Source organism: Taurulus bubalis, assembly GCF_910589615.1.
Source record: "Taurulus bubalis genome assembly, chromosome: 2".
Lineage (NCBI taxonomy): Eukaryota > Metazoa > Chordata > Actinopteri > Perciformes > Cottidae > Taurulus > Taurulus bubalis.
The window spans coordinates 19,930,458-19,955,479 of record NC_136590.1 but is presented as its reverse complement, the minus strand read 5'-3'; the positions used below and the strand labels follow the sequence as shown (position 1 = coordinate 19,955,479).

General features: G+C 45.0%; 1 protein-coding gene across 1 annotated transcript; it reads left to right on the top strand.

The window, feature by feature from the left end:
* Window positions 1–5,904: 5,904 nt before the first annotated feature.
* Window positions 5,905–24,111, top strand: llgl2 (LLGL scribble cell polarity complex component 2; the record flags this gene model as incomplete). The annotated part of the gene is made up of 26 exons (XM_079237288.1): window positions 5,905–5,983; window positions 7,119–7,212; window positions 7,879–7,960; window positions 8,580–8,695; window positions 9,286–9,444; window positions 10,432–10,594; window positions 10,706–10,838; window positions 10,928–10,982; window positions 11,074–11,228; window positions 13,351–13,562; window positions 14,345–14,412; window positions 14,513–14,666; window positions 15,296–15,400; window positions 15,988–16,083; window positions 16,186–16,382; window positions 17,043–17,190; window positions 17,316–17,463; window positions 18,504–18,620; window positions 18,744–18,910; window positions 19,405–19,669; window positions 20,293–20,434; window positions 20,527–20,555; window positions 20,720–20,767; window positions 21,708–21,750; window positions 22,124–22,185; window positions 22,282–24,111. 25 exons carry the CDS (start codon window positions 5,905–5,907, stop codon window positions 22,161–22,163), a joined length of 3,015 nt encoding a protein of 1,004 aa, XP_079093414.1. The 3' UTR covers window positions 22,164–22,185; window positions 22,282–24,111.
* Window positions 24,112–25,022: the final 911 nt, after the last annotated feature.

Below are 25,022 nucleotides of genomic sequence, written 5' to 3'. Positions count from 1 at the left end.
CTTGTAAATCCTCTGTATGCTAAGTCCCTGCCGTGAGTGAATTGCTGTTATCCCTCGGACAGTGACAATCTGAGTGTGTAAACGTTGTCCTGATAAGCCCCCCCTCTCCTCTGTGTCTCCCTGGTTCTGATTACAGGAAAGAGACGGTGAGTTGGTGGGAGATATGATATCCTACCAGCCACGCCCAAAGCTGACAAGATCTCGTGCCTGCTTTGTTAGGGACAGTGTGGAAGGAAGCATGTGTTCGCCGGACCCGCCGCATTTCTCTATGCCGCACGGCCAAAGTAACTTTTCCAATTCTCGCTCGCTCGAGACGTCAGAGCTGTCCACTTTCACTCTTATTTGGTGCCTTATCACCTGAGTGTGTGTGTGTGTGTGTGTGTGTGTGTGTGTGTGTTGTTGTGATCAGACCATGTGTGCAAGCCAGTTCTCCCTGCAGCAGCTGTCAAACCTGTGTGGGTGGGTGGTTTATTCTCTCGCTGCATCTTAAAACACTGTGAATGAAGTGTGTATACTTTAACACTTTGTAGTGGCGAATTTATCTTGGCACCTATTTTTTTTATTTATTTTTTTATTGTTTTTTTTCACACATCAAATTCCAACACAGCTGCTGATTGCAGCCTGTAAGAAGAATGTTTTGGGTTAGCAGGCATTTCCTGGCCGTTGGCTGGTCCTCCGAGGCGCAATGCAAGCTATGCCGTTGACAGACGCGGTCCTTGCAGCAGCACTGCTGGTCGAGCCGCTGCCTCGTCTTGGGGTTTGTTGTAGTCGTGTTCAGGCATGTTTATGCACCTTTTTTCCTCCGTCGACTCCCTTCTCAACTTAGATGGCTCGGTTGATATGCTGGGAATTTGATGACATCACCGAATGAAAGATAGCGCAGTTTAACAGGGACTATTAGGATGGTGTATTGGACGGTGGAGGCGACGCATTCAAAGCAGACGGAGCTGCTGAATGTGGCCCGTGTGAGAAGAGTCAATAAGCCAGTTTAATTTGCTATCAAAGGTAAATACTGTGCGTCACCTCATCCTACTGAGAGATGAGCTCACCGCAGATCAAACAGCGCAGTGACGGACGTGGCGATCGCCGTCATTCACCAGTTTCTCATCACAAGTTCACTGCCCCCCTTACTGCCGAGTAGAATTCCTGGGAAAATCCATAGCTGACAGCAGAGCGAGGCCACGTCACTGTAGAGGTTGCTGAAACTGGCTGGCTTCTTTCTGAGTCTCTCACTTCTGACCTGCCATCGTCCTTCTGATTAACCTGAAACCGTCAGGTGCTTCCCTGTCGCAATAACAACCTTGTCTACAGTCTTGTCGACGTAAACTATCGTCTGTGTTCCCTCCAAAAATAGGGCAAACCTATTTTTCTTCCTTACATCTGAGTATTTATATATATATATCCAGTGTTCCCCCTAGGTTTACAGCTTCGGGGGGGGGTCGACAGGGACACGGACAGACTGGCGGACATACTACATAGCCAAATAGAGTTGGTTCGGTCCGTAGCCCAAGAAAACAAACACAAGTGGCAACTGGTAAAGAGAGACAACGGCCTAATGATTAGCAACGTAACTATTCGGCTAACGTTGTAGCCTTGATTAATATCGTTGTAGCGTTGTCAACCTATTCCCAAGCAAAATATTAAATTTAATTAAAATATTAGCCTTTTTATATCACCCAAAATATGGCGATCCATAGACTTTGCAAATATTGACTGTCAATATGACTCTTTGTTGAAGAGTGGGATATGTTTCAAATGTTTTATTTATTTATTTCTGCTTTTGTTAATTTATCAACCTATCCTTGTGGAATATGTTTTGTCAACTTCTCATCTTAAATGGATTATTATTGTTGTATTTAACCTTTACATTATTTGTTGGACCATTGTATTAATTAAAAAAAAAACAACTACAGGATAGTAAGAGCTGAACTGTTGATTCATTTATCCAATTTCCACTACCATGGAAAAAGTGGGCCGGTCTTGAGCCTGAAATTCCCGGGCTGAAAAGTGGCCCCACTCCGGCCCTGCTACATAGTGGTACCTCACAATACTAGTGACTCCATCTGTGCTTTTATAAACAATAGAATAAAGAGCATTGGCAAAGTGCTATCACTGTGTTAGACAAATTAATATAAAGTTAAATAAAAAATAACTAATATTGAGTTACTAGTAAATATCTTATTGTGGAAAACAATTAGCTATTTTCTCACTTTTAAGCACAAGGCGCGGAGTCGCACAGCTCATCAATAGGCTCGTTCGAGATGAGCCAGTTCTGCGCAGAATCGATCGGTGCGCAATGCATGCTGGTTAGATTTGTGTCCGACTTGGTCCCGACTTGCTCTGACGTCATGCACACGTGGTCAACGATACTCTCACGAGATCAAGGCGGCTGTCGATTTTTTGAGCCAGGCGCCGCAGTAGCTCTCCCCCGAGTGGCTCAGTGCATGATGGGAAACGCCTGGCTGTCGCCACATCAGAGCTGATTGGCTCTTGGATCTGACAGCAAACGCCACGTGTTGTAGAAAATCCTTATTTTATGTGTAGTTGTAATACTTAACGATTGTTGACTATTAGTCTCATGTTTAATCTTAAAACATATCTTGTGTGGTTGTTAATACAAAATCTTATTTATATAAACCAGTAGTAATACTACTGTAGTAATTTTTTCAGGGGGGCGCCGTCAGTAATTTTTCCCTATTAGCTTATTTGTCATTGCACAGCTCTTGTCTTGTCTGTTAAACAGCTGATGAAACTGACTCAGATGGCAGTGAATCCGCAGGTTGTATGTATGTATGAGTGTGTATATGTATGTATTTAAGACGTGGACGTAGTTATCGTGACGTCACCCGTTGATGTTTTCTGTTTTGAAGCCAATGGACGGAAGTTATCATATGTGGACGTCATATACGTCTCTGGTAGCGGCAGCGACCTGTCAATCACAGTAAGCCCGCCCTAAAGCATACTCTACTTTATGGTCCATTTGATTCGAAATGCTGCTGAGAAGTGCCCGGGGAGCAACTGGGGGTTCAGTGTCTTGCTCAAGGACACCTCAACATGCAAACTCGTGCTGTATTGAAGAAGACTTAAAACTAGTGATTGAGACAATAAACTCATTGTTTACAATGTTTACTGAGAATAAATCAAGAGAAGTAGAGTCACTTTCTCATAGACTTCTCTACAACCGGAGGACTCGCCCCTTGCTGGTCAGTAGAGAGAATGCAGGTTTCAAGACACTTCCACTTTGGTTTCACTCAGCAGAACCGGAGGTTGCCGCCTGATTGTGATCAAGTTGAATATTCAGTGGACTCTTCTCGGCCACAGCCAGACTGTACAAGACGCTCAGAGAGCAGAGGAGGAGGTTAATCTAGCTGTCTGACCTGACAGCCTTAAACATCACTGCTGTTCACATAATTGTGCCGTTCGTTCCCAGCCGAGGCTTTTTTGATAAGTAGCTGGTGCAGAAATAACAGCTGGGTGCTATTTAATGAACGGGCAATTTGTGCTCTAATGTCTGTCAGGTCACTTGAAAGGCCGCAATTAATCTGATCGGCGAGAAGCGACCGGGGGATTAGGACGTCTGACAACGGCAGAGGAACTCGCAACTGACGTGTAGCGTGTGCCCATTGGCTGTTTTTCTTTCCCCGAAGCCGGTTTACATCTCTCTGCTTATGTAGCATTGCTACTCCCGGTTTTCCATCAGCAGATTCCCCTAGTAGCCCCTTTAAAAGACGGAGTGTTTGTGAAGCAGACCTCCCACCCTGCCATTGTCAGCAGAGCTTATGGCTTTGAGCTCCCTCTTTTCTGCTCTGCTGCTTCTCCAGGACTGTCTCTCGCACGCACGCACGCACACTCTCTTACACACTCTTACTGTGTCTAGAAGGACTACAAGCTTGTAACCCACTGGAACAGCAAGCATGTTTGTTGTTGATCAATCTCTGCGTATTGTGAGGGTTGTAATTGGCTGCTCAGCTGTTGCAGTCTCAGCAGTATAAATATCATAGGGGTTACTGAAATGCATTTTTCTTTTCTTTTTATAAGATCTATCTATCTATCTATCTATCTATCTATCTATATCCTTTTTAAAAGTTTGTTTCGACCCCCTGAGCCAATTTGGTCAAAATTGTCATCACCCAAAAATTATTTGCTCTGTGGCAAGATACTTACCCGCTCTGTTCATCTAACTATAAAGCAAGGTTGGTCTCTCTGTCTCCTTTGCAAATCCCAAGAACCCTTCATCTGATCCACTTCACACTCAGAGGGTGTATCAATGAGAAATGGTGGTGTAACGGACCACTGTCGCTCTGTAAGGATCCCCCCCCCCCTCCCCTTACGGTTCAGCATGCATGAACCGTGAATTAATGACACAGATTAATGTTAACCATCACTGTGTGAAATATAGTTTTACTGGCGACAAATTTGTATTGGGTGAAGGTAAATATCGTGATGTGTTCACATGTAATCTTGTAGAATGTAGTTTTGGTGAGAAACTTGAATAATCCAGTTGTTTTGAAGGAGATGTTTTCACAACAAAATAAATAAATATTGGAGATGAATCATGACCCGTTTCCACTAAACTCTAAACAGATTATAATGCCTCATTAAACTAATGACAAAATTTGTTTTAATCCATCAAAATACAATCTCTTATTTCCTGATCGTTTGAAATGTGTTTTGAGGAAGAAAACAGCCATTATGAATGACTCTACCGAAGTAAAAGGATAACACTTAGATTTACATTCGACTTGACTCAAACCCAAAAGACTCGTGTACACACACAAAATGCTCGGTACCGGTACTTCACCAGCAGGCGACTATTTCTCTGGTTGAGGAAGTCAATCTGCTCTAATCACAGTTAGGTCAGTGAACAAGCTCCGGTCAGCCCCGCTGCGTCACCCTTTTCTTTTTTGTCTTTGCGGAAGCCGGAGTGGGAAACGTGTGACGCAACCCAAAGCAGTGAGTCAAGGCTACACCGCTGATATGGGTTCTACCAGAACTATGTCTCGGATTGGGCCGAGGCGAATGAGCTGGCTCAGACGGAAAAGCGTGACTCATGGCGCGGGGCCTTTTTTGTCACAGGCTTGTGCCGCTGCGGATCAGATGTCAGACCGCAAGTTATGAGTCCCCCCCTCTGCTTTGCCGAGCTGTCTTCTATAAAGCAGTCTTAGTGTCGGTGAGTGAAGGAGCCAGCGAGCAGACGGCGCTCTGTGGTGGAACCTTCCCTCCACAAGATGCAGTTTAGCAAGTCGTTCGCTCTCTACGACGTGGAGCCTTTGGCCCCCGGTAAATGTCCTCTGGTGCAACTCTGGCTGGTCAGTGCTTTGGTGGACTTCCTATGTGATGCTTTAAAAGAAAAAAGATATATTCTTTGCTTTGTCTTCTTCCTTCCTTCGTGTGTGTGTGCCAGCCAGACGCTGCCTCTAGAATCTATTCTCTCATCTTCAGTTTTCAGCCACCTGAGGATCCATACATTCCAGGGCCAACTGATTTTTATATATATATATATATATATCTCTATCTCTATCAAAGCAGTTTGATGCAGACAATCCTAGCAAGTTAATCTTGTGCTTGAATGTGACATTTTTGAACAGATTTATGGTGCCGCTATCTTTTTTTAAATTTTAATTTATTTAGCAGCAATCGTTTTGTGGCATATTTGCAGAGGATGGTCTGTTCCACATCTGTCCACCCAACTACCTCCAGCTGTTTTTCTTCCTTCCACTTTCACCATCTCATACCATTCTAAGTACCTAGATTTAACTCTGAACACAAACTGGGACAGCACTTAATCGGCGTCACGTAAAGGCAGAAATAAACGGATGATCCGACATGCGGTTTCGCCTCTCACCTCTTCTTTCCTCCTGCAGCGAGTGTCAGTGGGCCCCTCCCCGCTGGTGCTGAGACAGCATGAAGAGGTTCAGGCGACACGGCCAGGAGTCCCAGAGGGATCGACTCAAACAGGAGCTCTTCCAGTTCAACAAGGCGAGTGACAGTTACTTTGTTTGTTTTGCGTCTTTTAAAAACAGAGTTTGTAAAGTGCTTTGAAGCGGTGTGGTCAAACAAAAGCAAGAATAACTAAAGTAGGAGTTTAACCCTGATAAAACGACAAATTAGATGAAACGATAAAACCAATTGATACAATGAGAACAAACAAATAAATGAATACAAATAGATAATGATAGAATATTGCAGTAACAAGACGACTTGACAAAAGTTGGTCGGTTAAAAAAAAAAAAAAAGGTTTTAAGAAGTGATTTTTAAAAGAGATTACTGATACTGCGAGCCTCATCTGCCCGGGCAGGTCGCTCCAAAGCCGAGGGGTCCTGATGGCAAAAACACGGTGGCCTTCAGTTTTCAGCCTCGAATCCTTCTTTTAAGGTGGACAAGTCGCTCTTCCGAGTTTTGCTCATTTAAAAAAAAAAAATGAACAAATGATTATGACGGTATTGTTCGCAGCATCAGTATTGGCGGTTTGAGGTTAATTATTAACATCCCTAGTTTGGTGCGTTTGCTCTGCCAAAGAAACGGCCAAATGTTACCTTTTGTGTTTACACCTACCTGCTAAATTATTGGCACATGAGCTTATTTTTTCCTTTCTGAGCAATATTCATTTGAATGATAATTCACAGAAAACCATAACAAACATGCCAAATACAAACCATTTGCATTGGTTTATCTGCTGTACAGTCACTAGTCAACCAGATGAAAGGCGAGTGATACATGAATCCAAGGGCCTGATGTATAAATGATGCATAATTTCCTGGACATACACTTATTTAAAAAGCAGAACATGTGATATAGATGCAGGTGACTCATACGTCTGACCAAGCAAACGCACAGTTTGTTGTTCTGCGCTTGTGAGTTTTATTAATTATCCGCACTGGAGGAATTATTTACTTGCGTACAGTTCTGGTGTTTTCATTGAGGCTTTCATTTTGAAGTGCTTTGTAAAGTCAGAAGTGTACAGCTTCCAACTGAATCATAGAGCGACTCTGACTTAAATGACGCCTGCTGTTGATGTTTATTTAGTAAAATAAGTCTCTTGTCTCTATCCTGTCGTGCCATTGTCTCTCACCGTAACCCCCACCCTGCCCTGTGTCCTCTCTCTCCTCTTCAGACAGTAGAGCATGGATTCCCCCACCAGCCCAGCGCGCTGGGTTACAGTCCCTCCCTGCAGCTGCTGGCCATCGGCACCCGCTCCGGGGCCGTCAAACTGTATCCTGTGTGTGTGTGTGTGTGCGCGCATTTTACAGGGAATCTGTCATGTTTGAACTTGAGGCAGGTTCTGGGCTAATGAACGCCTGGGCCACCGCTAAGTCCTCGTCTGCGGTTCACATGGGTACCTGGTTCAGGTGCTTCTCATTTTTCCCACGCTGCGAATCAACAGCGCCCTGGCGGAGTCCTGTGTCTCCCCGGCCCTGTCGCACAATTCCTCTCATTGACAGCGTCGCGGGGCCAGTCGGTGCAGTCTCCCCGTTGACTGACACACACACACACACACACACACACACACACACACACACACACACACACACACACACACACACACACACACACAGGTTTGGATACCTTCTCTCATTAGGGTGATCCAGTTCACACAATGCAGCAGATTGTTCCTGGATGGAAACCTCCAAGAGGGCGCAGACGAAAGGGAATCTTTTGAATGAATATTATGAGTCTAACGTGCCGGATGTTTCACACTGAGGCCGAGAATTTGGAATTTAACACCGTTAAAGTCGATATAAAAAAAGCTTTACTTTTGGATCACATTCCCTGTCATGTTGTGCACATATTTGTCAAACAATGTCCACAAATCAATTTCTTTGTATTTTAATATACAAAAAATCATTGTTCATCGGTGTGTCCTTGACCAGCTGTCAGATACGGAGCTCCGGGTGTGGAGTTCATGGGCCTACATGATGAGAATGCTGCCGTGACACAGGTGCACTTCCTCCCGCGCCAGGTACAGTCAAAACACATGAAACAGTGGTAGTTCTGCTTTTTGAAGGTACTATGAGGAACTTTTAACCGGTTATGGAACACGGTCTCAATGTGATACGGATGCCTCCACTTGACCTACATTAATAAATGAAACCATCAGATGAAATCACGCAGGTTCACCACAAACTCCCTCAGCCCAGACTCCAGCTGGGCCTCTGGCAGAGACTCTCCCACCGCAGACCGACACAGCCACCTTGGATCTGCAGTCAGAGCTCCGGCAGGAATTGGTGGGCTCAGCGGCCGGCAGCTGCGGTTCCACCGAAGCCACACTGCTAGCCACACCGCATTGCTGGGCCCGCCGGTGATAAAGGGGGGGCCACAGGGGAACCAGAACCAGGACTGCGCTGACCCGCTACTGTCAAAGGAGAGGCTTTCTAAATTGAGTCTGGTGCTCGGAGACACTACCGCTTTTGTCCACAGGGACCGTCAAAGTCGACAGAATGAAAGTTCCTCATAGTAGCTTTAAAGTAGTCTGCCTTGTTTTTCAGAGAGGACACAGTATTTTGTATGGAACTGTATTCCCTGCTAGCCAACAGTAAATACTTTTTGGACAGTATTGATTGAGTGTTCCTTACGTTTAGGTTGAACTGGTGACCCTGCTGGATGACAACAGTCTGCACATGTGGACTTTAAAAGCTCACAAGGGACTCTCTGAACTTCTGGAGATAGGACGCTTCACTCTCACTGGACCACCTGGGTAACCCCCCCCGCCCGCCCTTTTTTTTTTTTTTTTCAATGAAACCTTTTTGGCAACCTCTGGATTGTATTTGCATTTCAACCAAAGAATATTGGCTCTAGTTGTGGTTGCTGTAGTTTGCACCCCCCAAATGGTTTTCATTGTCCGGAGGTAGTACCTCCCAATCGCTCAGCAGTTCTCAGGATCTGACTGATGAAACAAGCCTCTAGACTGGAACAACATGACTCTGATTTACTTCCCGGGGCAAAAAAAAAAAGAAGCCAAAATCCATCAAGGCACTGCGTACCAACCCAGTTTGATGAATTATTTATAAATATTCTGTATTACGGCAAAAAACGATTACTTAATTGGCCAATGGGTAAAAAAAAATCCAGCAGCAATAATTTAGATAATTAATCTTTTTAGCTGTTTTTTTAGCATACATTTCAAACCAATTTCCTGGTTCAGCTTCCTCTTGGCAAACAGGCTGTGAGGAAATATAATTATTTTTTTCAGACAATAACCGGCATCTTGGCTATCGCCCGGCTTTACACAACCTGTCCATTGTGAGATTGAGTGATCTCACCTCTTCTCTCTCTCCTCCTCCTCAGTGCCCCTCCAAGTGTGACCAGAGTGACCGCAGTGCTGGCTCACTCCTCGGGGGAGCTGCTGCTGCTGGGGACAGAAGGAGGACACGTCTTCATCGTGGAAGTCCCGGGGTTCAGAGAGCTGGAAGAGAGGAACATTAGTCTCGACCAAGTGGCCAGCAGGTCGGCAACCACAGCACGCATATTTTATAGCCGCCATCATCGAACAATGAGCCGGGGGCGGAGACATGTCTGCACTGCCGTCCCCAGTTAATTTAAAGAGTCTACATGTCAACAGCATTCACAGCATCTGTTACTGACATGTCCAGGAACTTTGTCCCGCCAACTATAGACCAGATTACAGTAGAAAATAAACTTACTCAAATACCAAAAAGGAAGTGCCACACCGGTGCCACCTGGAGGCTTTGGGAGTGCAGACGCTCTCTCCATTAGGAATACTGTCCAGGCTCCAGGTGTTGGACTTGAGCGTTTAGTGGGAAAGGCCAGTGAGGGTCTCAGGCCTCTATTGATCCAACATGGTCAGACTTTTTGTCGTTTGTGATCCCTAAATCCATCTAATCCACTGTAAGAGGTAGATTGAGTGTTTATGAAGTGAGGTACTTGGGATGGAATTTGGAGAAACTGGAGTACCAGCAAAATAATGTACTGCTGTGGACGTATTTTAGACACAAAATTTGAATGAGTTTAAAGCGGTGGGAAACTCCTGTTATCTATGCTCTCTTCAAAGCCACAAGACTATTTTGAAAGAAAAAAAAGAAGTTATTTTACCTCCCCGCACACTGGACTAGCTGGTCTACCGCTCGCTCCTCATTTAGTTAGTGCAACACCAAAAAAGTCACATAACAAACTGACACAAATGAACGAGTGCATCGAAGCAGCGGTACACCGGCGGCTTCAGTGTTCTGCAAGATGAAATAAAAGTTCTCTTTTTTCTATCAATGTCCGTTGTCTATGAGAGCATAGATGGATATAATGGCTTCGGTTTCCCATCAGTATTAAGCGGCCAAATAAAATATTCGAAATAAAGCGCACGCAGACAGTGATTTCTGCTTGGCTCCCTACCTACAGATTATTAATAATGTTGGTGTCCTGTCCCCCCGGCTCTTGCTCTTTCCCCGCGTTTATCCTGTCTGTCCCATCTCCTTACAGTGTACCGGATGACTACATCGGCCGCCGGAATCTGGAACACGTAGAGGCCTTGCACGAGAACCCGGTGGACCCGAACCAGGTCGTGATTGGCTACGGGCGAGGCCTCATGGTCAAATGGAATCTGGAGAAACAGCGGGCCATCCAGCACATCCCCGCCACACAGGTAGCTGTCATGAGACCCGGACAGAATACCAGCCAGTCCCAAATAAGCTGTGATCATAACCAGGCAGCTTAATCGTGGTATTTATTTTGTTTTTTTCCCACTTAACCATAGCAACTGGAGAGCGTGTGGTGGACAGAGGACGGAGGCCACCTTCTCAGTTCGCACAGTGATGGGAGTTACTGTCGATGGATGGCGAACGGCGAGGATGTGAACGAGGAGGATGAGAAATCCGACATTCCTTATGGTGAGGCATTCACTGCGTTTTTTTCCTTTTTTTTTGACTTTTTTTTTTTTCCTGACTATGATGATTATGACCCGTCTTTTCCGCTGCAGGACATTTCCCCTGCAAGGCCATTTCTAAAATAATTCAGCTACCTACAGAAGCAGGGTGAGTTCACTTTATTCCAATACATTAATCTCTGAGCAAACTTGAACTGAACTTGAACCTATATGCGTGTGTGTGTGTGTGTGTGTACTAGGCCTCCGTTCTTGCTGTTCAGCGGTGGTATGCCCAGGGCCAGCTACGGGGACAGACACTGCATCACTGTGATCCACAATAAAACACATGTGGCTCTGGACTTCACCTCCCGGATCATCGACTTCTTCGCCATCAGAGGCGGACTACAGCACACAGGCAGGGCACACACACACACACACACACACACACACACACACACACACACAGAGTTCTGGAAAGGAAGCGACTCGGCAAAGCTTGAAGAGGAAAATTGCTTAGATTCAGATTTTGTGCAATTCTAGTAGGTGAATAGGCGTTATTTCCAAAGAAGTCAGATCCGGATTTTCTTTTCTTTTTTCATTGTATTCCTTCTTTTCCCTCAATTTGGAGGGTAACTGTCACGCGGTGCGCCAGCATTCATTTCAGTAACCTCGAGTCAACTTTCAGCAGTAATCTGATGACTCCATAGAAAAAAAGTGGTGGTCTTTCCGAGCCACACCAGAGTCCCTTTTTTTTTTTTTTACTTCTAATTTTACTGTGGCAGGGTCTGTTGCACTGTTCTAGTTCTCTTAGATCTATCCTCAGCTTTTGACACCATCGACCACCAGATCCTGCTGAGTAGACTGAGGGATGAAGTAGGGTTGTCAGGGTCAGTTTTACATTGGTTCTCGTCATACCTATCTGGGCGTAGCTTTAGTGTCACAGCTAACCAAATAAGGTCTGAGTCAGCAGATCTGTTGTGTGGAGTCCCTCAAGGTTCTGTTTTGGGGCCTGTATTATTCTTGTTGTATTTGATACCCTTGGGAAAAATCATCTAGAGATTTTCTGATGTTTCGTACCACATATTTGCTGATGATATTCAGCTCTACTGCTCTTTCAAGCCGACTCAGCTCCAGAGGCTAAATTCCTTAGTTCATTGCTTGGTGGAGATAAAACAATGGCTAAGTGTTAACACCTTGCAGCTAAATGTGGACAAAACAGAAACACTGGTTATTGCCCTGATAACTTAATTCCAAGGATTAACCAGTATTTAGGTGACTTGGGCCAGTATGTTAAACCGAGCCTAAGAAACCTGGGTGTTGTATTGGACAAAGACATGTCATTAGTGCAACACTGCAAACAGCTGACCAAAAATAGTTTTTTCCAGCTGAGGAATATCTCCAAACTTAGGAAAGTGGTGTCACACAATGATTTGGAGCTGATCAATCATGCATTTGTGTCTTCACGTTTAGACTACTGTAACAGTTTGTTTTCATGTCTGAACAAGAAGGAGCTGTCTCGTCTGCAGCTAGTGCAAAACTCTGCAGCGAGAATTCTGACCCGCTCTAATAAGTGGACACACATCTCCCCTATTCTTAAAGCACTTCATTGGCTCCCAGTTTCCTTTAGGATCAATTTTAAAATTCTGGTTTTAACTTTCAGAGCTTTGCATGGTCAGGCTCCACTTTACATCAGTGATCTGATCCAGCCTTACACCCCAGCTCGGGCTCTGAGGTCTGTTGGTCAGAATCTTCTGATGGCTCCGGGCACTCATTTCCGGACCAGAGGAGACCGATCTTTCCAGGCTGTTGCACCCAGGCTTTGGAACGATCTTCCGCTCTCTCTGCGTTCGATGGAGTCTGTTAACTCTTTCAAAAGGAAACTTAAGACCTTTTTATTTGTTCAGGCTTTTGCTTAATTGCCTTGGGGCTGTTATGATTGTCATTGAGTTGTCTTGGCCTTTTTTAAGTTAAATGTGTATGTACTTCTTAATCTGTGTATTGTTTTGTTGTAATTATAAAGCGCCTTGTGACCCTGGTCTGCGAAAGGCGCTGTACAAATAAATCTTACTTACTTACTTGCTCAGATCTGTTGTACTCTTATTCTTTGAGCAGTGGTTGATTGAAGATCAACTGGCCAAGACGGAGAGGTCCGGTGGGTAGAAGGAGGAGCCACCTAGTGGTGAGGCTGCAAGTTACAACCAGTTGAAACGTCTCCCTGGTGGCCAATGTGTACGAGTTGGGCAGCGGGTCAGGAAGCCGAAGCGGATTGGTTTGACCATTGTGGGTTACTGTAAAAACATGGCGGCCTGCTCCGTGAAGTGGACCCGCCCCTTAAGACCTTTTTAGGACCTGTTATGGGAAGCACAATAAAGCTTGATTGTATTTTCTGTAACTAAGCAAAGAGTGGACAATCTGCTTCCCCGTTTCCACCGGCAGTGGAGTGTGGCCCACTACATGTAAAACAGTCCTCCAGTAATATTTAAATGAGCCCTCAGCAGTTTGTATTCTTACTGTTACTGCCCTTTGTTGCTCTGCAGGAGACCCCAGTGCACTGGTGGTTCTGGTAGAGGAGGAGCTGGTGGTGATTGACCTGCAGACGGAGGGCTGGCCGGTCATTCAGACGCCGTACCTGGTTCCCCTCCACAGCTCCGCCATCACCTGCTCCCACCATGTCTCCGCCATCCCCCTCAAACTGTGGGAGAGGGTCCTCGCCGCAGGAGACCTGCAGAGCACACACTACTCCAAAAAGGTACGCCCGGGCAGAAGTTGCCTCTTCGAATAGCCAAATGTGGATCTTTTTATTTTATTACCTTTTTTTTTTTTTTTTTTTACCCCAAAAGACTAACTTAATTTAGCTAATTTATCGCCATGTGTGAAGATAAATATTAGGAACAAATTGGGGCGGTCAAGATACCCAATTTTCACAACGCGATAATCGTGGCCAAAAGCATTCAAGATGTATCTTTCGGAAATGTAAAGGAAGCTTTCAGTCATCATTTTTAACTTTGTTCATTATGCCATTTGTCTCTTTCTTGGCCAGTGAAGTGCACTCAAAATACAAGTGATTACTGGCTCCGGCTTATTGTAAGTGTAGATGACCGCTGTCCTTTAAGCCTTTGTTTAAACCAGAGAGACGGCTTAATGAGTTGCCTCACAGGAGGTTACATTTTCTTTAGTGATAAGTTGCGAGTTACTTTTGATCTGATCAACGTCGACCTTTTATAAGAAACGTCTATCTACTTAACAATCAGTTTTAAACTTTGAAACTTAAGTTCAGTACTTATTTACTTTTTGAAGCGGCATAATGGGGTGTTTTAAACATACGTGCGAGCACAACGCTGTCCGAAAGTACAACACAAGTCCACCACAATGTATCGGTACCTCTGCCACATTCCCCCAGACACAAAAGCCGCTCATCATACGCGCTATGCCACATCCCGAATAAGGACACATTCCTTCATCTCTGGTTCAACAAGATGGCATTAAATTGGTATTATTGTTAAACTTTTCATTTCCCCTCTCTCCATGCAGCCGTGGCCAATAACGGGAGGCCAGAACCTGGCCCCCGACCCTCCACAGAGAGACCTGCTGCTCACAGGGTCAGTTCTCAACTGTTGAAATATCTACTGGGACATCTCTCTGACAGATTTAACAATATCCTGTGTGTGTGTGTGTGTGTGTGTGTGTGTGTGTGTGTAGGCACGAGGATGGGACTGTGCGGTTCTGGGACGCATCCGGAGTCTGTCTGTATCCCATGTACAAGTTAAGCACGGCTGGAGTGTTCCACACAGACGCCGACCCCAATGACAACATGAACCAAGGCACCGAAGGAGAGTGGCCGCCATTCAGAAAGGTATTTGTGTTTGTCCGTGTGTCTGTGTCCCTCCTACAAACAGTTTCTTGAATTGTGACTGAAGCAGGGAAGCTGCTGGCTGATTCCTACACTAATATTATTCATCTTTAAGGGGAAATCCACCAATCCTAAACACAGGAGTACTTTGGTGGTGTTGAATCTCATGGTTCTATTTAGATTTTCATGATCCCTATTTGATTCAACACATCCGGGTGCTAGTTTCAGGGATCTACTCTAGTCCATTGTGCGCTAATAAATGCATTGTGGCATGAAAGCAGAGTTCAGATCAGATTATGGAGTAAAACAAATTGTAGATAGATAATATATTTCTACTAATTGCTGTGATGAAAAACCCAGAAAGGCAACTGATGAGATTTATTCACGCAAAATGTAAACACTACGAACAGTTTGTAGTATTTCTTAGTGGGTTCAAGCCTAATAAATTCAAATTAATAAAGGCAGAAATAAAATGCTGCCCGTTGCATAAATAGAATTGGAGCAGCCTTAAAAGCGGACAGCCCAGGCTACTTCTACTATGGCCATTATTCCTATTGCTCCTAACTTGTGTAAAAGTACAATGCAAAATTACTGGCGTAGCGACCGTTTTTGACCTTCTGTTTTCCCCCCAGGTCGGCTGTTTTGACCCCTACAGCGACGATCCACGGCTCGGCATTCAGAAGATCCACCTCTGCAAATACAGCGGTTATCTGACTGTGGCTGGCACGGCTGGACAGGTGGGAGGGCTGTTGCACAGCAGCTGTAATTACTAAGTCTCGCACTTCTCTTTGCATTCCTAAAGACTGAGCATGGTGTCTGAAAGGGGAATGATTACAACATCAATGCATAATTCTGTTTTATTACAACAGGAATCTGTCTTTCATAGTTTTAACCATCATTCATATCCGCTATGAGAACATCGTACTCACCAAGCTAGTTGCTGAGTTCTCACATTGACGTCGTTGCGCCATGTCCGACAGGGAAAGAAACTCCAGCGCTCGGACGGGTTTAAAGGGACTGTGTGTAGGATTTGGTGGGATCAAGATCACTCATCCCTTTCCTGCGGTAACAAGAGCCGCTGTGGTGGAGAAACCTCGCTCAGAGGCCGTGCATACCGTAATTACCCTTCATTAGGAGCAACGGAAGTCAGGCGTCGACCGGCGGAAACACGGTTTTGTACCCTGTGGCTCACGTTGCCGCAGTTTCACAAGCGTGTCGGAGAACTACGGTGGCCTTCAGGTCAAATGAAAAGCATGAGTCTCCCTTAAACTGCGTCCTGCTCACTTACTGGCGTTTCCACCGTGTCCCGCGTTTGTCTCTCCAGATCCTGGTGCTGGAGCTGAACGATGAGGCGGCAGAGCAGACAGTGGAGGCTAAAGTTGTGGATCTGCTGCAGGGCCAAGAGGGTTTCCGCTGGAAGGTAATGAGCAGTGGCAGCGGCGGAGTGCTCGTTGCAGTGCATTACTCTCCCATTACGTCCCCTTGTATGGTTTGGAGTTAAAGTGTTGTTCTTGTCGATCAGGGCCACACTCAGCTGGACGTGCGAGAGGAGCCGGTGCTGTTTCCTTCGGGCTTCCAGCCTTTCGCTCTGGTGCAGTGCCAGCCTCCTGCCGTGGTCACCGCCCTCACGCTGCACTCTGAGTGGAAGCTGGTGGCCTTTGGCACCAGCCACGGCTTCGGCCTCTACGATTACCAACAGAAGAACAACGTCCTCGTCAAGTAAGAAAGCGCAGAGGAAGAGCTCACGTAGGATTTACACCCACCGGAGATTCGTGTTTTTAGCAGCCGCTCGGCTCCAAGCTTAGTCTTTATACTTGTGCTTGTGCTTTATGCTTGTGTCAGCATCCAGGAGTTACCAGAATGTTGAAACATCATTATTGTGGGTGATGAGTCATCATCACATGGTCTTAATGTATTTCAGTTTCTTGTTTATAATTTTCCCAAAAGAAAGCACATGAAAATGAATTAATAACAATCAGGCATGAGATTAAAGGGAAATTTAAAAAAAAAAGGTGTCTGCTAAAGTTGAGCACCTGCCATTCTTACGTGGCATATTCTAATAGGCAACCCTATCATGTCTAGGTTAGACTATACAGTTTGCGTTTGATGCATTACCTAGATAAGCAAGAAGATTGGTTATTTCTATATAGTTATTTATAATGCTAGTCATCGGTGGGACTCTGACATTCGTAAAACACTGTCACTTCTGTCCACAGGGGCTGCCAAAATCAACAGAAACATGAAAGTTCCTCGTAGTGACTGTAAACATACCCTGCTTTGTTCATTATCTGTGTTTTAAGATAATAGAAAAAAAGATTGCAACGTTTGGTTTGTTTCGTAATAACTATTCCAGTGACCTCGGTATTCTCCCAATCACAGGTGCACCCTAAACCCTTGTGACCAGCTGGCCATGGAGGGTCCTTTGTCCAGGGTGAAGAGCATCAAGAAATCCCTCCGACAGTCCTTCAGGAGAATCCGGCGCAGCAGGGTCTCGCTACGGAAACATCACGTCAACAACGCCGCCAAGGTCAGCCCATAGCTCTCTGTTCATTCAGCAGTACGGAGGCAGAAAGTGACCGCTCAACATGCCTGTTGCCTCTTTGAATCTTTTATTTCCTTCCAACCTTTCGTCATCCTCTTCTCTCCGAGTAGCTGCAGGAGGCCAACGCTCGTCTGGAGGCTGAGCTGGCGGAGATGGAGCTGGCTCCGGTCCAGAGGAAGATTGAGGCGCGCTCCTCAGACGACTCCTTCACTGGCCTGGTGCGGACGATCTACTTCGCCGACACCTTCCTCTCAGACAGTGAGTCCTACCCAGCGTGCAACGTCCGGTTCTGCTGAGTGAAGCCGATGTGGAAGTGTCTTTAAACTTGCATTCTCTCTACTGACCACCAGGGGGCGACTCCTCTGGTTGTATAGAAGTCTATAGAAAATGACTCTACTTCTCTCTGGATTTATTCACTCAGTAAACATGAGTTTGTCTCAATCTCTAGTTTCAAGTCTTCTTCAATATAGCATGATGTTCATTTAGTAAATTATGGTAATTTAGAGTCAAACAGACCATAAAGCAGGCGATGCTTTAAGCCTAGTTCATACTTCTCCGTCAGGTCGACGGCGTACCGACGGCGTAGCTACGGCGTCGACGCAGACCCCTACGCCGTAGCCTGACGTGCACCTCCAAAAAATCCTAACTTCGCGTTGACGTGGACCGCAAGCGCTGTGATTGGTCCGCTCAGAACGTAATTTCCGGCAGTTGCTTTTTTCCGGTCTGTCTTCCTACACCGCCTCCGCAAACGCCTCCGCAAACGTCTCAAAACGTCCAACTTGGACGCCATTGTTTACTGTTTACTGTGACCGGAAGAAAAAGGATTCGGCCCCTATATAACCCCTGAAACCACACAGACACACCCCCCTGGCGGCATGGCGGTTAATTGCAGGCAACGCGTTCCCTTGACGCAGAACTCTGAATGCTCAACGACGGCGTCAGGTCGACAGCGAAGTATGAACTAGGCTTTAGGGCGGGCTTACTATGATTGACAGTTCGCTGCCACTACCAGAGCCGTATGCAACGTTTATACGTCACCCCTTTTAAATATGGTAACTTCTGTTTATCGGTTTGTGAAAAAAAAAAACATGGCGATGGCTATAATCCAAAATGCAGTCGGCGAAATCGCCAAACTCAAGGCTTCAAAACGACAGTACACAAACAAATAGGTGACGTCACCATGACTACATCCGCTTCTTGTTTACAGTTGTTTACTGAACACCGCCCATTCATACCATATCTCTGTGTATATGCACCGTACTTCCAGGTTTCTCACACGTCTCCTCATTCTCTCGCAGGTTCACACAACACGCCCTCCCTCTGGGCAGGGACCAATGGCGGATGCGTGTTTGCATACATGCTCCGCCTTCCTGCCGTGGAGCGCCGAGCGGACGAACCAGTCACCGCGCAGCCGGGTGAGAAACAAGAGTTTTTTAATGTTTTCTTTTTTTGGGAGGGGTAGACTGCTTCCTCACCTCTGTCCTCGCGTTGTAACCTTCTCTTCCTCCTCGTTTCCTTTTTCCTCCTCTTATTCCCAGCTAAGGAGATCCAGCTTATGCACCGGGCCCCTGTGGTTGGCATAGTGGTGCTCGACGGGCACGGGGCTCCTCTCCCCGAGCCGCTCGAGGTGGCCCACGACCTGGCTCGCTCGCCCGACATGCAGGGCTCACACCACCTCGTGGTCATATCAGAGGAGCAGTTTAAGGTCAGGAACAAACACACACACACACACACACACACACCTTCTCGCACACAACGAACACCCATTATCCCATTAGCAGATAGAATATAATTTTTTTTGTGATGGCAGTACTTTAGTTTGACAAAATTAATATGTAAGGTCCAAGGCAGCGACCAGTTATTGTTGACCAACCTCCAATAGGATGCAGGATGTAAAACATGTGGATTCAATAGCATTTAGATCTGATTCCGGCAAAATCAGGTTCCCGGGAACTCCTTTGGCTCCGACTCTAGCAGAGAAAAATGATGTACCTTCATAATTAGTTGCGCCACAGAGCTTGCAGTTCAATTTAAACTGCAGACGAGTACAGGTCACTGTTTGTCTAAAATGTTCTGAAATTATTATATTCTTTTTCATAATGTATAAAAAACATAAAACAAAAATGTCTTTCTGCCAAACTAATGAAATAGTGCTCAACTGTGTGGAGAAACCCATTCGCGGTGTTCTTGCTGGTTCAGGTTTTCACGCTGCCAAAGGTGAGTGCTAAGATGAAGCTGAAGCTGACGGCCGTGGACGGCTCCAGGGTACGGCGGGTGGGCGTGGCCTGGTTTGGCAGCAGCCGGTCGGAGGACTACGGCGAGAGCGGCCTTGTGGTCCTCACCAACCAGGGAGACGTCCACGTGGTGTCGCTGCCGACGGTCAAGATGCAGGTCCACTACCCCTGTGTGCGGCGAGAGGACGTCAGCGGCATCGCCTCCTGTGTCTTCACGAAGCACGGCCAGGGTAAAGTGACACACACACACACACACACAGCGCTGTACTTCTCTCAGCGGAAATACAAATATTTTACTAAAGCATGTAAACAAACCCAAATGACAAGTTTGAACCTGAAAATGAGCATTTTAAAATTTCAAATGGGATTAAAATACAAATATTTCATGTATTATATGGATGTTAGACGAAATACAAGTGTGTTTGGTTCACAAAATATGGTCTAAGTCAATAAAGGGGTATTGTTGGGATACAGGAATATTCTTGAAACTAGTGCTTATTTAGTTTTATTATTTTTAGTCCTGCTAAATCAATTAATGAATCTTCATCTGCTTCCAAGAAATATGTTTGGTTTTTGGGATGATAATAATCAGTTTTAGACTTTGTTTTCAAACTAGTTAAATAAGATACTTAATGACATGAGATATTCAGACGCATTCTTATTCTGAATAATCCTCAGATTTCTGTCAGCAGCTGGAGGTAATTGGTGCCCCTGGGTCTGTGCTCGGTAGACCCCGTTTAGTAACTGTACCGTCTCATGCTGTCATCCAGTCTTCTGAAACAACAGCAATGATGACTTTTTTTTAAGAGTTGTTCTTCCAAGTGGCCATGACCGTCTGTGTGTCCTCCCTCAGGCTTCTACCTGATCTCTCCATCGGAGTTTGAGCGGTTCTCTCTGTCCGCCCGTAACCTGGTGGAGCCTCGCTGTCTGGTGGAGGTTCCTGTTCAAACCGGATCCGCCACCCAACGTAGGCCACAGCCCGATGGAGCTCATAGGTACAAATCGTTTCCATGTTTTACTCTGATTTGAAACTCCCAATTTCTTTCAGTAGCCCATGACATTTCATCTTGTCTTCTTGTCCTTCTAGAATTACCACACAAGACGGTGAGGATGCAGGTAACATGTCTGCCAGAGAGCTCTAAATGCATCATTCTTAACGTGCATGTGCCTCTGGCTCCACATGTCCTCATGTTGAGTTCTGTTCGCTGTCCTTAAACTCTTGCGTTTATGCCGACTGTACTGACGTGTCCTCTTGCCTGCTGCCTGTGTGTGTGTTCCAGAAAGTGCAGCTAGACGTGTTATGGAGCATGCTTTGCTGAATGACGAGAGTGAGTACAGAGCTATGAAGTAGTAATATGATCCAGGAGGCCCCTCGGTTACTGTTTGAACCCTGAAGGGGAGACGTGTCACTAATGGATTAAACTTCCCCAGTTGATGACTTGCATCTTGTTAAATATGAGCTCATTTGCGTACCTTTTACAGAACAGAAGTCTGAACACTGGATGAAGCCAGGCTCAAGATTCTTATTTCAGTCAAATGTTTTTCTAGAATGAGCTTTGCATATCACTCCAGAAATCTGAAAATGCTGACTGCAGCCACAATAAAATAAATCTCTGTTTTTTAAGAATAAAAGGTTCTATAAATTGGACAATGAATGCTGTATGAACAAACCCCTCAGTGAAAACCTTCAGAATACAGAGAGGAATTAAAGTGGGAAGTTTGGATGTAAAAGATGCAAAGAAAAAATAATTTAGAAAAAAATGTAGTAGTTTATTTTTATTTTATTCAGACATTTTGACCCAGAGGTGAATAGGGTTAAAAACATGTTTATTTATATATATATATATATATATATATATATATATATATATATATATATCTCACATCACCATGAATCCTACCTAGTTGATTACTTGCATAAAGACGATAACAGTTTTCTCTTTTTTATGTTTAAATATGCAAATCAGGCATTATGTAATGATAACTTGAGGAGAAATCTATAGACAAAGTAGTAAAAACATGAATAAACCAATATATTTTCCTGCCTCCCAGCTTTAGTGTTATATGTGCTGCCTCTAACTGGTATGTCAGCTTTCTGCTCCCATCAGACACGCCCACTTCAGCAGTTGTTTACCAAACCTCATCCCAGCGCATGATTTTAAAATAACTCCCCTTTGACCCCGGCAAGCCGTCTCCGCATGTCACTGAAGCGCTGCTTCTTTGTTGAAGAGCCACCGGTTAGTTATGGTCCCATTTCCTGTCTTGCAGAAGTGCTTCAGGAGATCCAGAAGTCGTTAGAAGGAGAGCAGACGTGAGTATCATCCATCGCTGATGAACAGGAGCGATTTATGTTTGTCCAGCACCCATTACTCGAGTTTCGGTGAAAGCGCAGCTTTTAAAAGAAAGACGCTCAAAATATAAGCAGGCATACGCTCTATCTATAAATGTTTATTCTTTTAATCAAGCTAGTGTCTCATTCATTTGTGTCATTTAAGGTATACTGCATGCTTTGGAATTATCATTGTTAGCTTAAATACTAAATGTTCTCACTTTTTCATGTATACACCAAGATTTCACAAAATGTTTGCACGTGGAAATTTGGGTTAAAGTCATGGAAATCCATTGGTCGAAATGTAAATGAACCCTGTGTCATGCTGACGGCAGCTCTTGTGTGTTCACCGCAGGTCGCTCCTGGAGAATAATGTGAAGAACGCTGTAGCTTGAGGGACGTCTCTGGACAGTTGAGGTGAGACCCATCGAGTGGCACGTTTCTAACCGTTGCTTCTGCAAACTGAAACTCGCTCCGACTGTTTTTCAATCAGCTATCGCGTCTCCTCCTCAGAGAGAACTGACGCGTATGAAGCGTCCAAGTCCTGGAGCAGCACTCCTGCTCGGCCGACGCAACCACTACTGACCCCACCCCCCAGCCCTTGCCTCAGTGACTGACCTCCCCACTCTCAGCTCCCATGGACACCCCCCCCCCACCCCACCTCCCGTGGAGAGACAGTGAAAGGCTCACTTACGGTACAGACTTCGGGGGTGGGGGGGCAGTCACCACCTGTGCCTAAAGACTGTACGCAAGCGATCACAGCGCGGTCACCGCCATCCTAACCTCTCAAGCCACATGAAGCGCACTCCTGACATGTGACCGGTGCCATAATTCATCACACAGAGACACACAACGCCAGGATCGAACCAGCGTCTCCGATCTGCCGTAGAGGCCACGAGTCGAACCCCGCGGCCGCGTCCCTCTAAAGCCTTTATCACCACCAGCCTTTCATGTGGCAGCGGCTCTTCCAATCACCTCGCTCTCTGCTGTGCAATCTCACTGGCCTTCATCCCACATGGACATGCAGCTTGAAGGTGTGTGTGTGGAGGGACGGAGGGAGGGAGGGAGGGATTTGAATAATGTTGATGAAAATATTTTAGAGCTTGAATTTTATGTGATTTGTGCCGAATTGTTTATTTGAAGAAAGCTCTGATTTAATACTGTGGAAGCCCATTTCTGCTGGGAGAAGAAAAAACAACGTATCTTCTAAGTGTCAATCAATATAGTGTACAAAGTCAATATTATGAGATTATATGTTGAATTGTGATTTTATGGAGGACTTTTTCAAATTAAAATATTTAGATGGTAAATCCAAAAAATTATTACTTGTATTTTGAAACTAAACGGGCGTCATCAGTCGCGATCAGTCAGTCATAGTTTTGATTTAGTCTTGCCGTTTTGACTTGGCATATTGTCATTTTGACGCAATATTATTGTTTTTTACATATTCTATTATTTTTTAACTTTTACTATCAAATCTCGTACTTAAACAAACTACTAAATTTGACTTAGGATCATAATTCAGATTCTAAAGTCATAACATTTACATCCTATAATTTTGACACAATGTATTTGACGCAATGTATCTAATTCATTAATTGGGCCTTTCTTTTGACCCAACCAATTTTCCACTCAAAAGAAAGTTATTTCATAATTTTTGTTTTATTTTGTACATCCTTTTTTATATATTTTTTTGTTGTGAATGAGCTTCCATAGTATTCAGATGAACTATCAAGGGAAATGTTATCAGCAATGCCCCAGAAGTGGAAGAAGAAAGGAAAAAAAGATCCAAAGGTTGTTTTATGTATGTCAAACTGGTGTGAACATGTTTTTATGAGTTTTCATTCATAAATCAGTAATAGCATTACAAACTATGGTGTACGTCTGTACACTGCTGACGCAGCCCTCTCCCCTCCCGTCCACGCTACCTTGTAACCTGCCATAGGTACTCCTCCACTACTGCAGAGCTCACAGTGCTGTATTTTATTTTGGGGGGCGGGGCAGCTTTCTATGGGGTTTGGTTTTTAATAATTTTTTTATGCAAACCATTTTTATATGCCAGCAATGAATAATGTAATTTAGGAATGTAACTAAGCTATTGTAGTGAAATGTTTTTAATATATACAGTATGTATGTGTCTGTACCTGTGGGCCTGTTGTAACTGGGGTTGGCTGCTACTTAGATCGTACAAGGAAATATTTTTGGTACTGTGTCTCAGAATGCTGGGTGTTTAGCATCAGCCTAGAATATATTTTTGTAGTGAACTGATTAAGGACCCTCCTTTTTTTTTTATACTTCACACTACAGATTTCTTGTGGATAATTATTACATGTTTTGTTTCCCAAGAAACCAATGCGTCGGTTTTTATTTTGTCACACTACACTGTTGCTCCATTCACCATCAGAGGAAGTCCTCGGCGGCGTCTAAATGCTGTTCCGGTCTCTGTTTGATCGCATCATTTTGGCCCACCTGATTATATTCCCAGAACTCTTCTTTCTTCAACTTCTGCTCTCCTCTTCAAGCCCAGCTTCATAATCTCGGCCTTTTGTGAGCCACGGCGGCCAGGCCATCTCCGGTGAAGTGGATAAAAGAGGGATCGGTTGTCATACATGCACAGCCAAGAGTTTTGATCATCCATTATAGAGCGAGGAGCTTTGTCCACTAATTGCCTCTAGTCGGGGCGGCTCCGCTGCAACCCGAGCCCCCGAAGGACCGGACGGAGGCCGAGCCGGCTAAACAGCCGCGGCTCTGTTCACGATGACCCTGCGAGACGATTCTCCGTCGTTTGGAACCTGAAGACGTCAAGCGAGCTGGAAAATTGCCGCCTGGGTGAAACTTTGTATTGAAGCTTAACGTGTTGTGGGGCTCCGCCTCCATTTTGCTAAACTAGGCTCAGAGTGTGGGAAAAGTATAATCCCCAAAACGACGCTCTTCCAGGCCTGTACTCCAAATGAAGTCCCTCTCTGCTATAAAGCAGCCTTCTGCCTTCAGTCTGGTCTTCTGTTTGAGAAAGTGCTTCGTCACCTTTAGGATCTTTGTCCTGCTGCATGAAGCACTGACGAGCAGGTTTTAATGTAATCATTCTACCATTGGTGACATCATCTGTCCAACTTAAAACCACACACAATGTGCTTGACGAGTGCTTTTTTTTTTTTTAGACACTTATGTTACATACAACCAATCCAGTCCAATAAGTTCTATGTAACCTACAGTAGACGTGTAGATAGTTTAACCCACATCACATGCCAACAAAA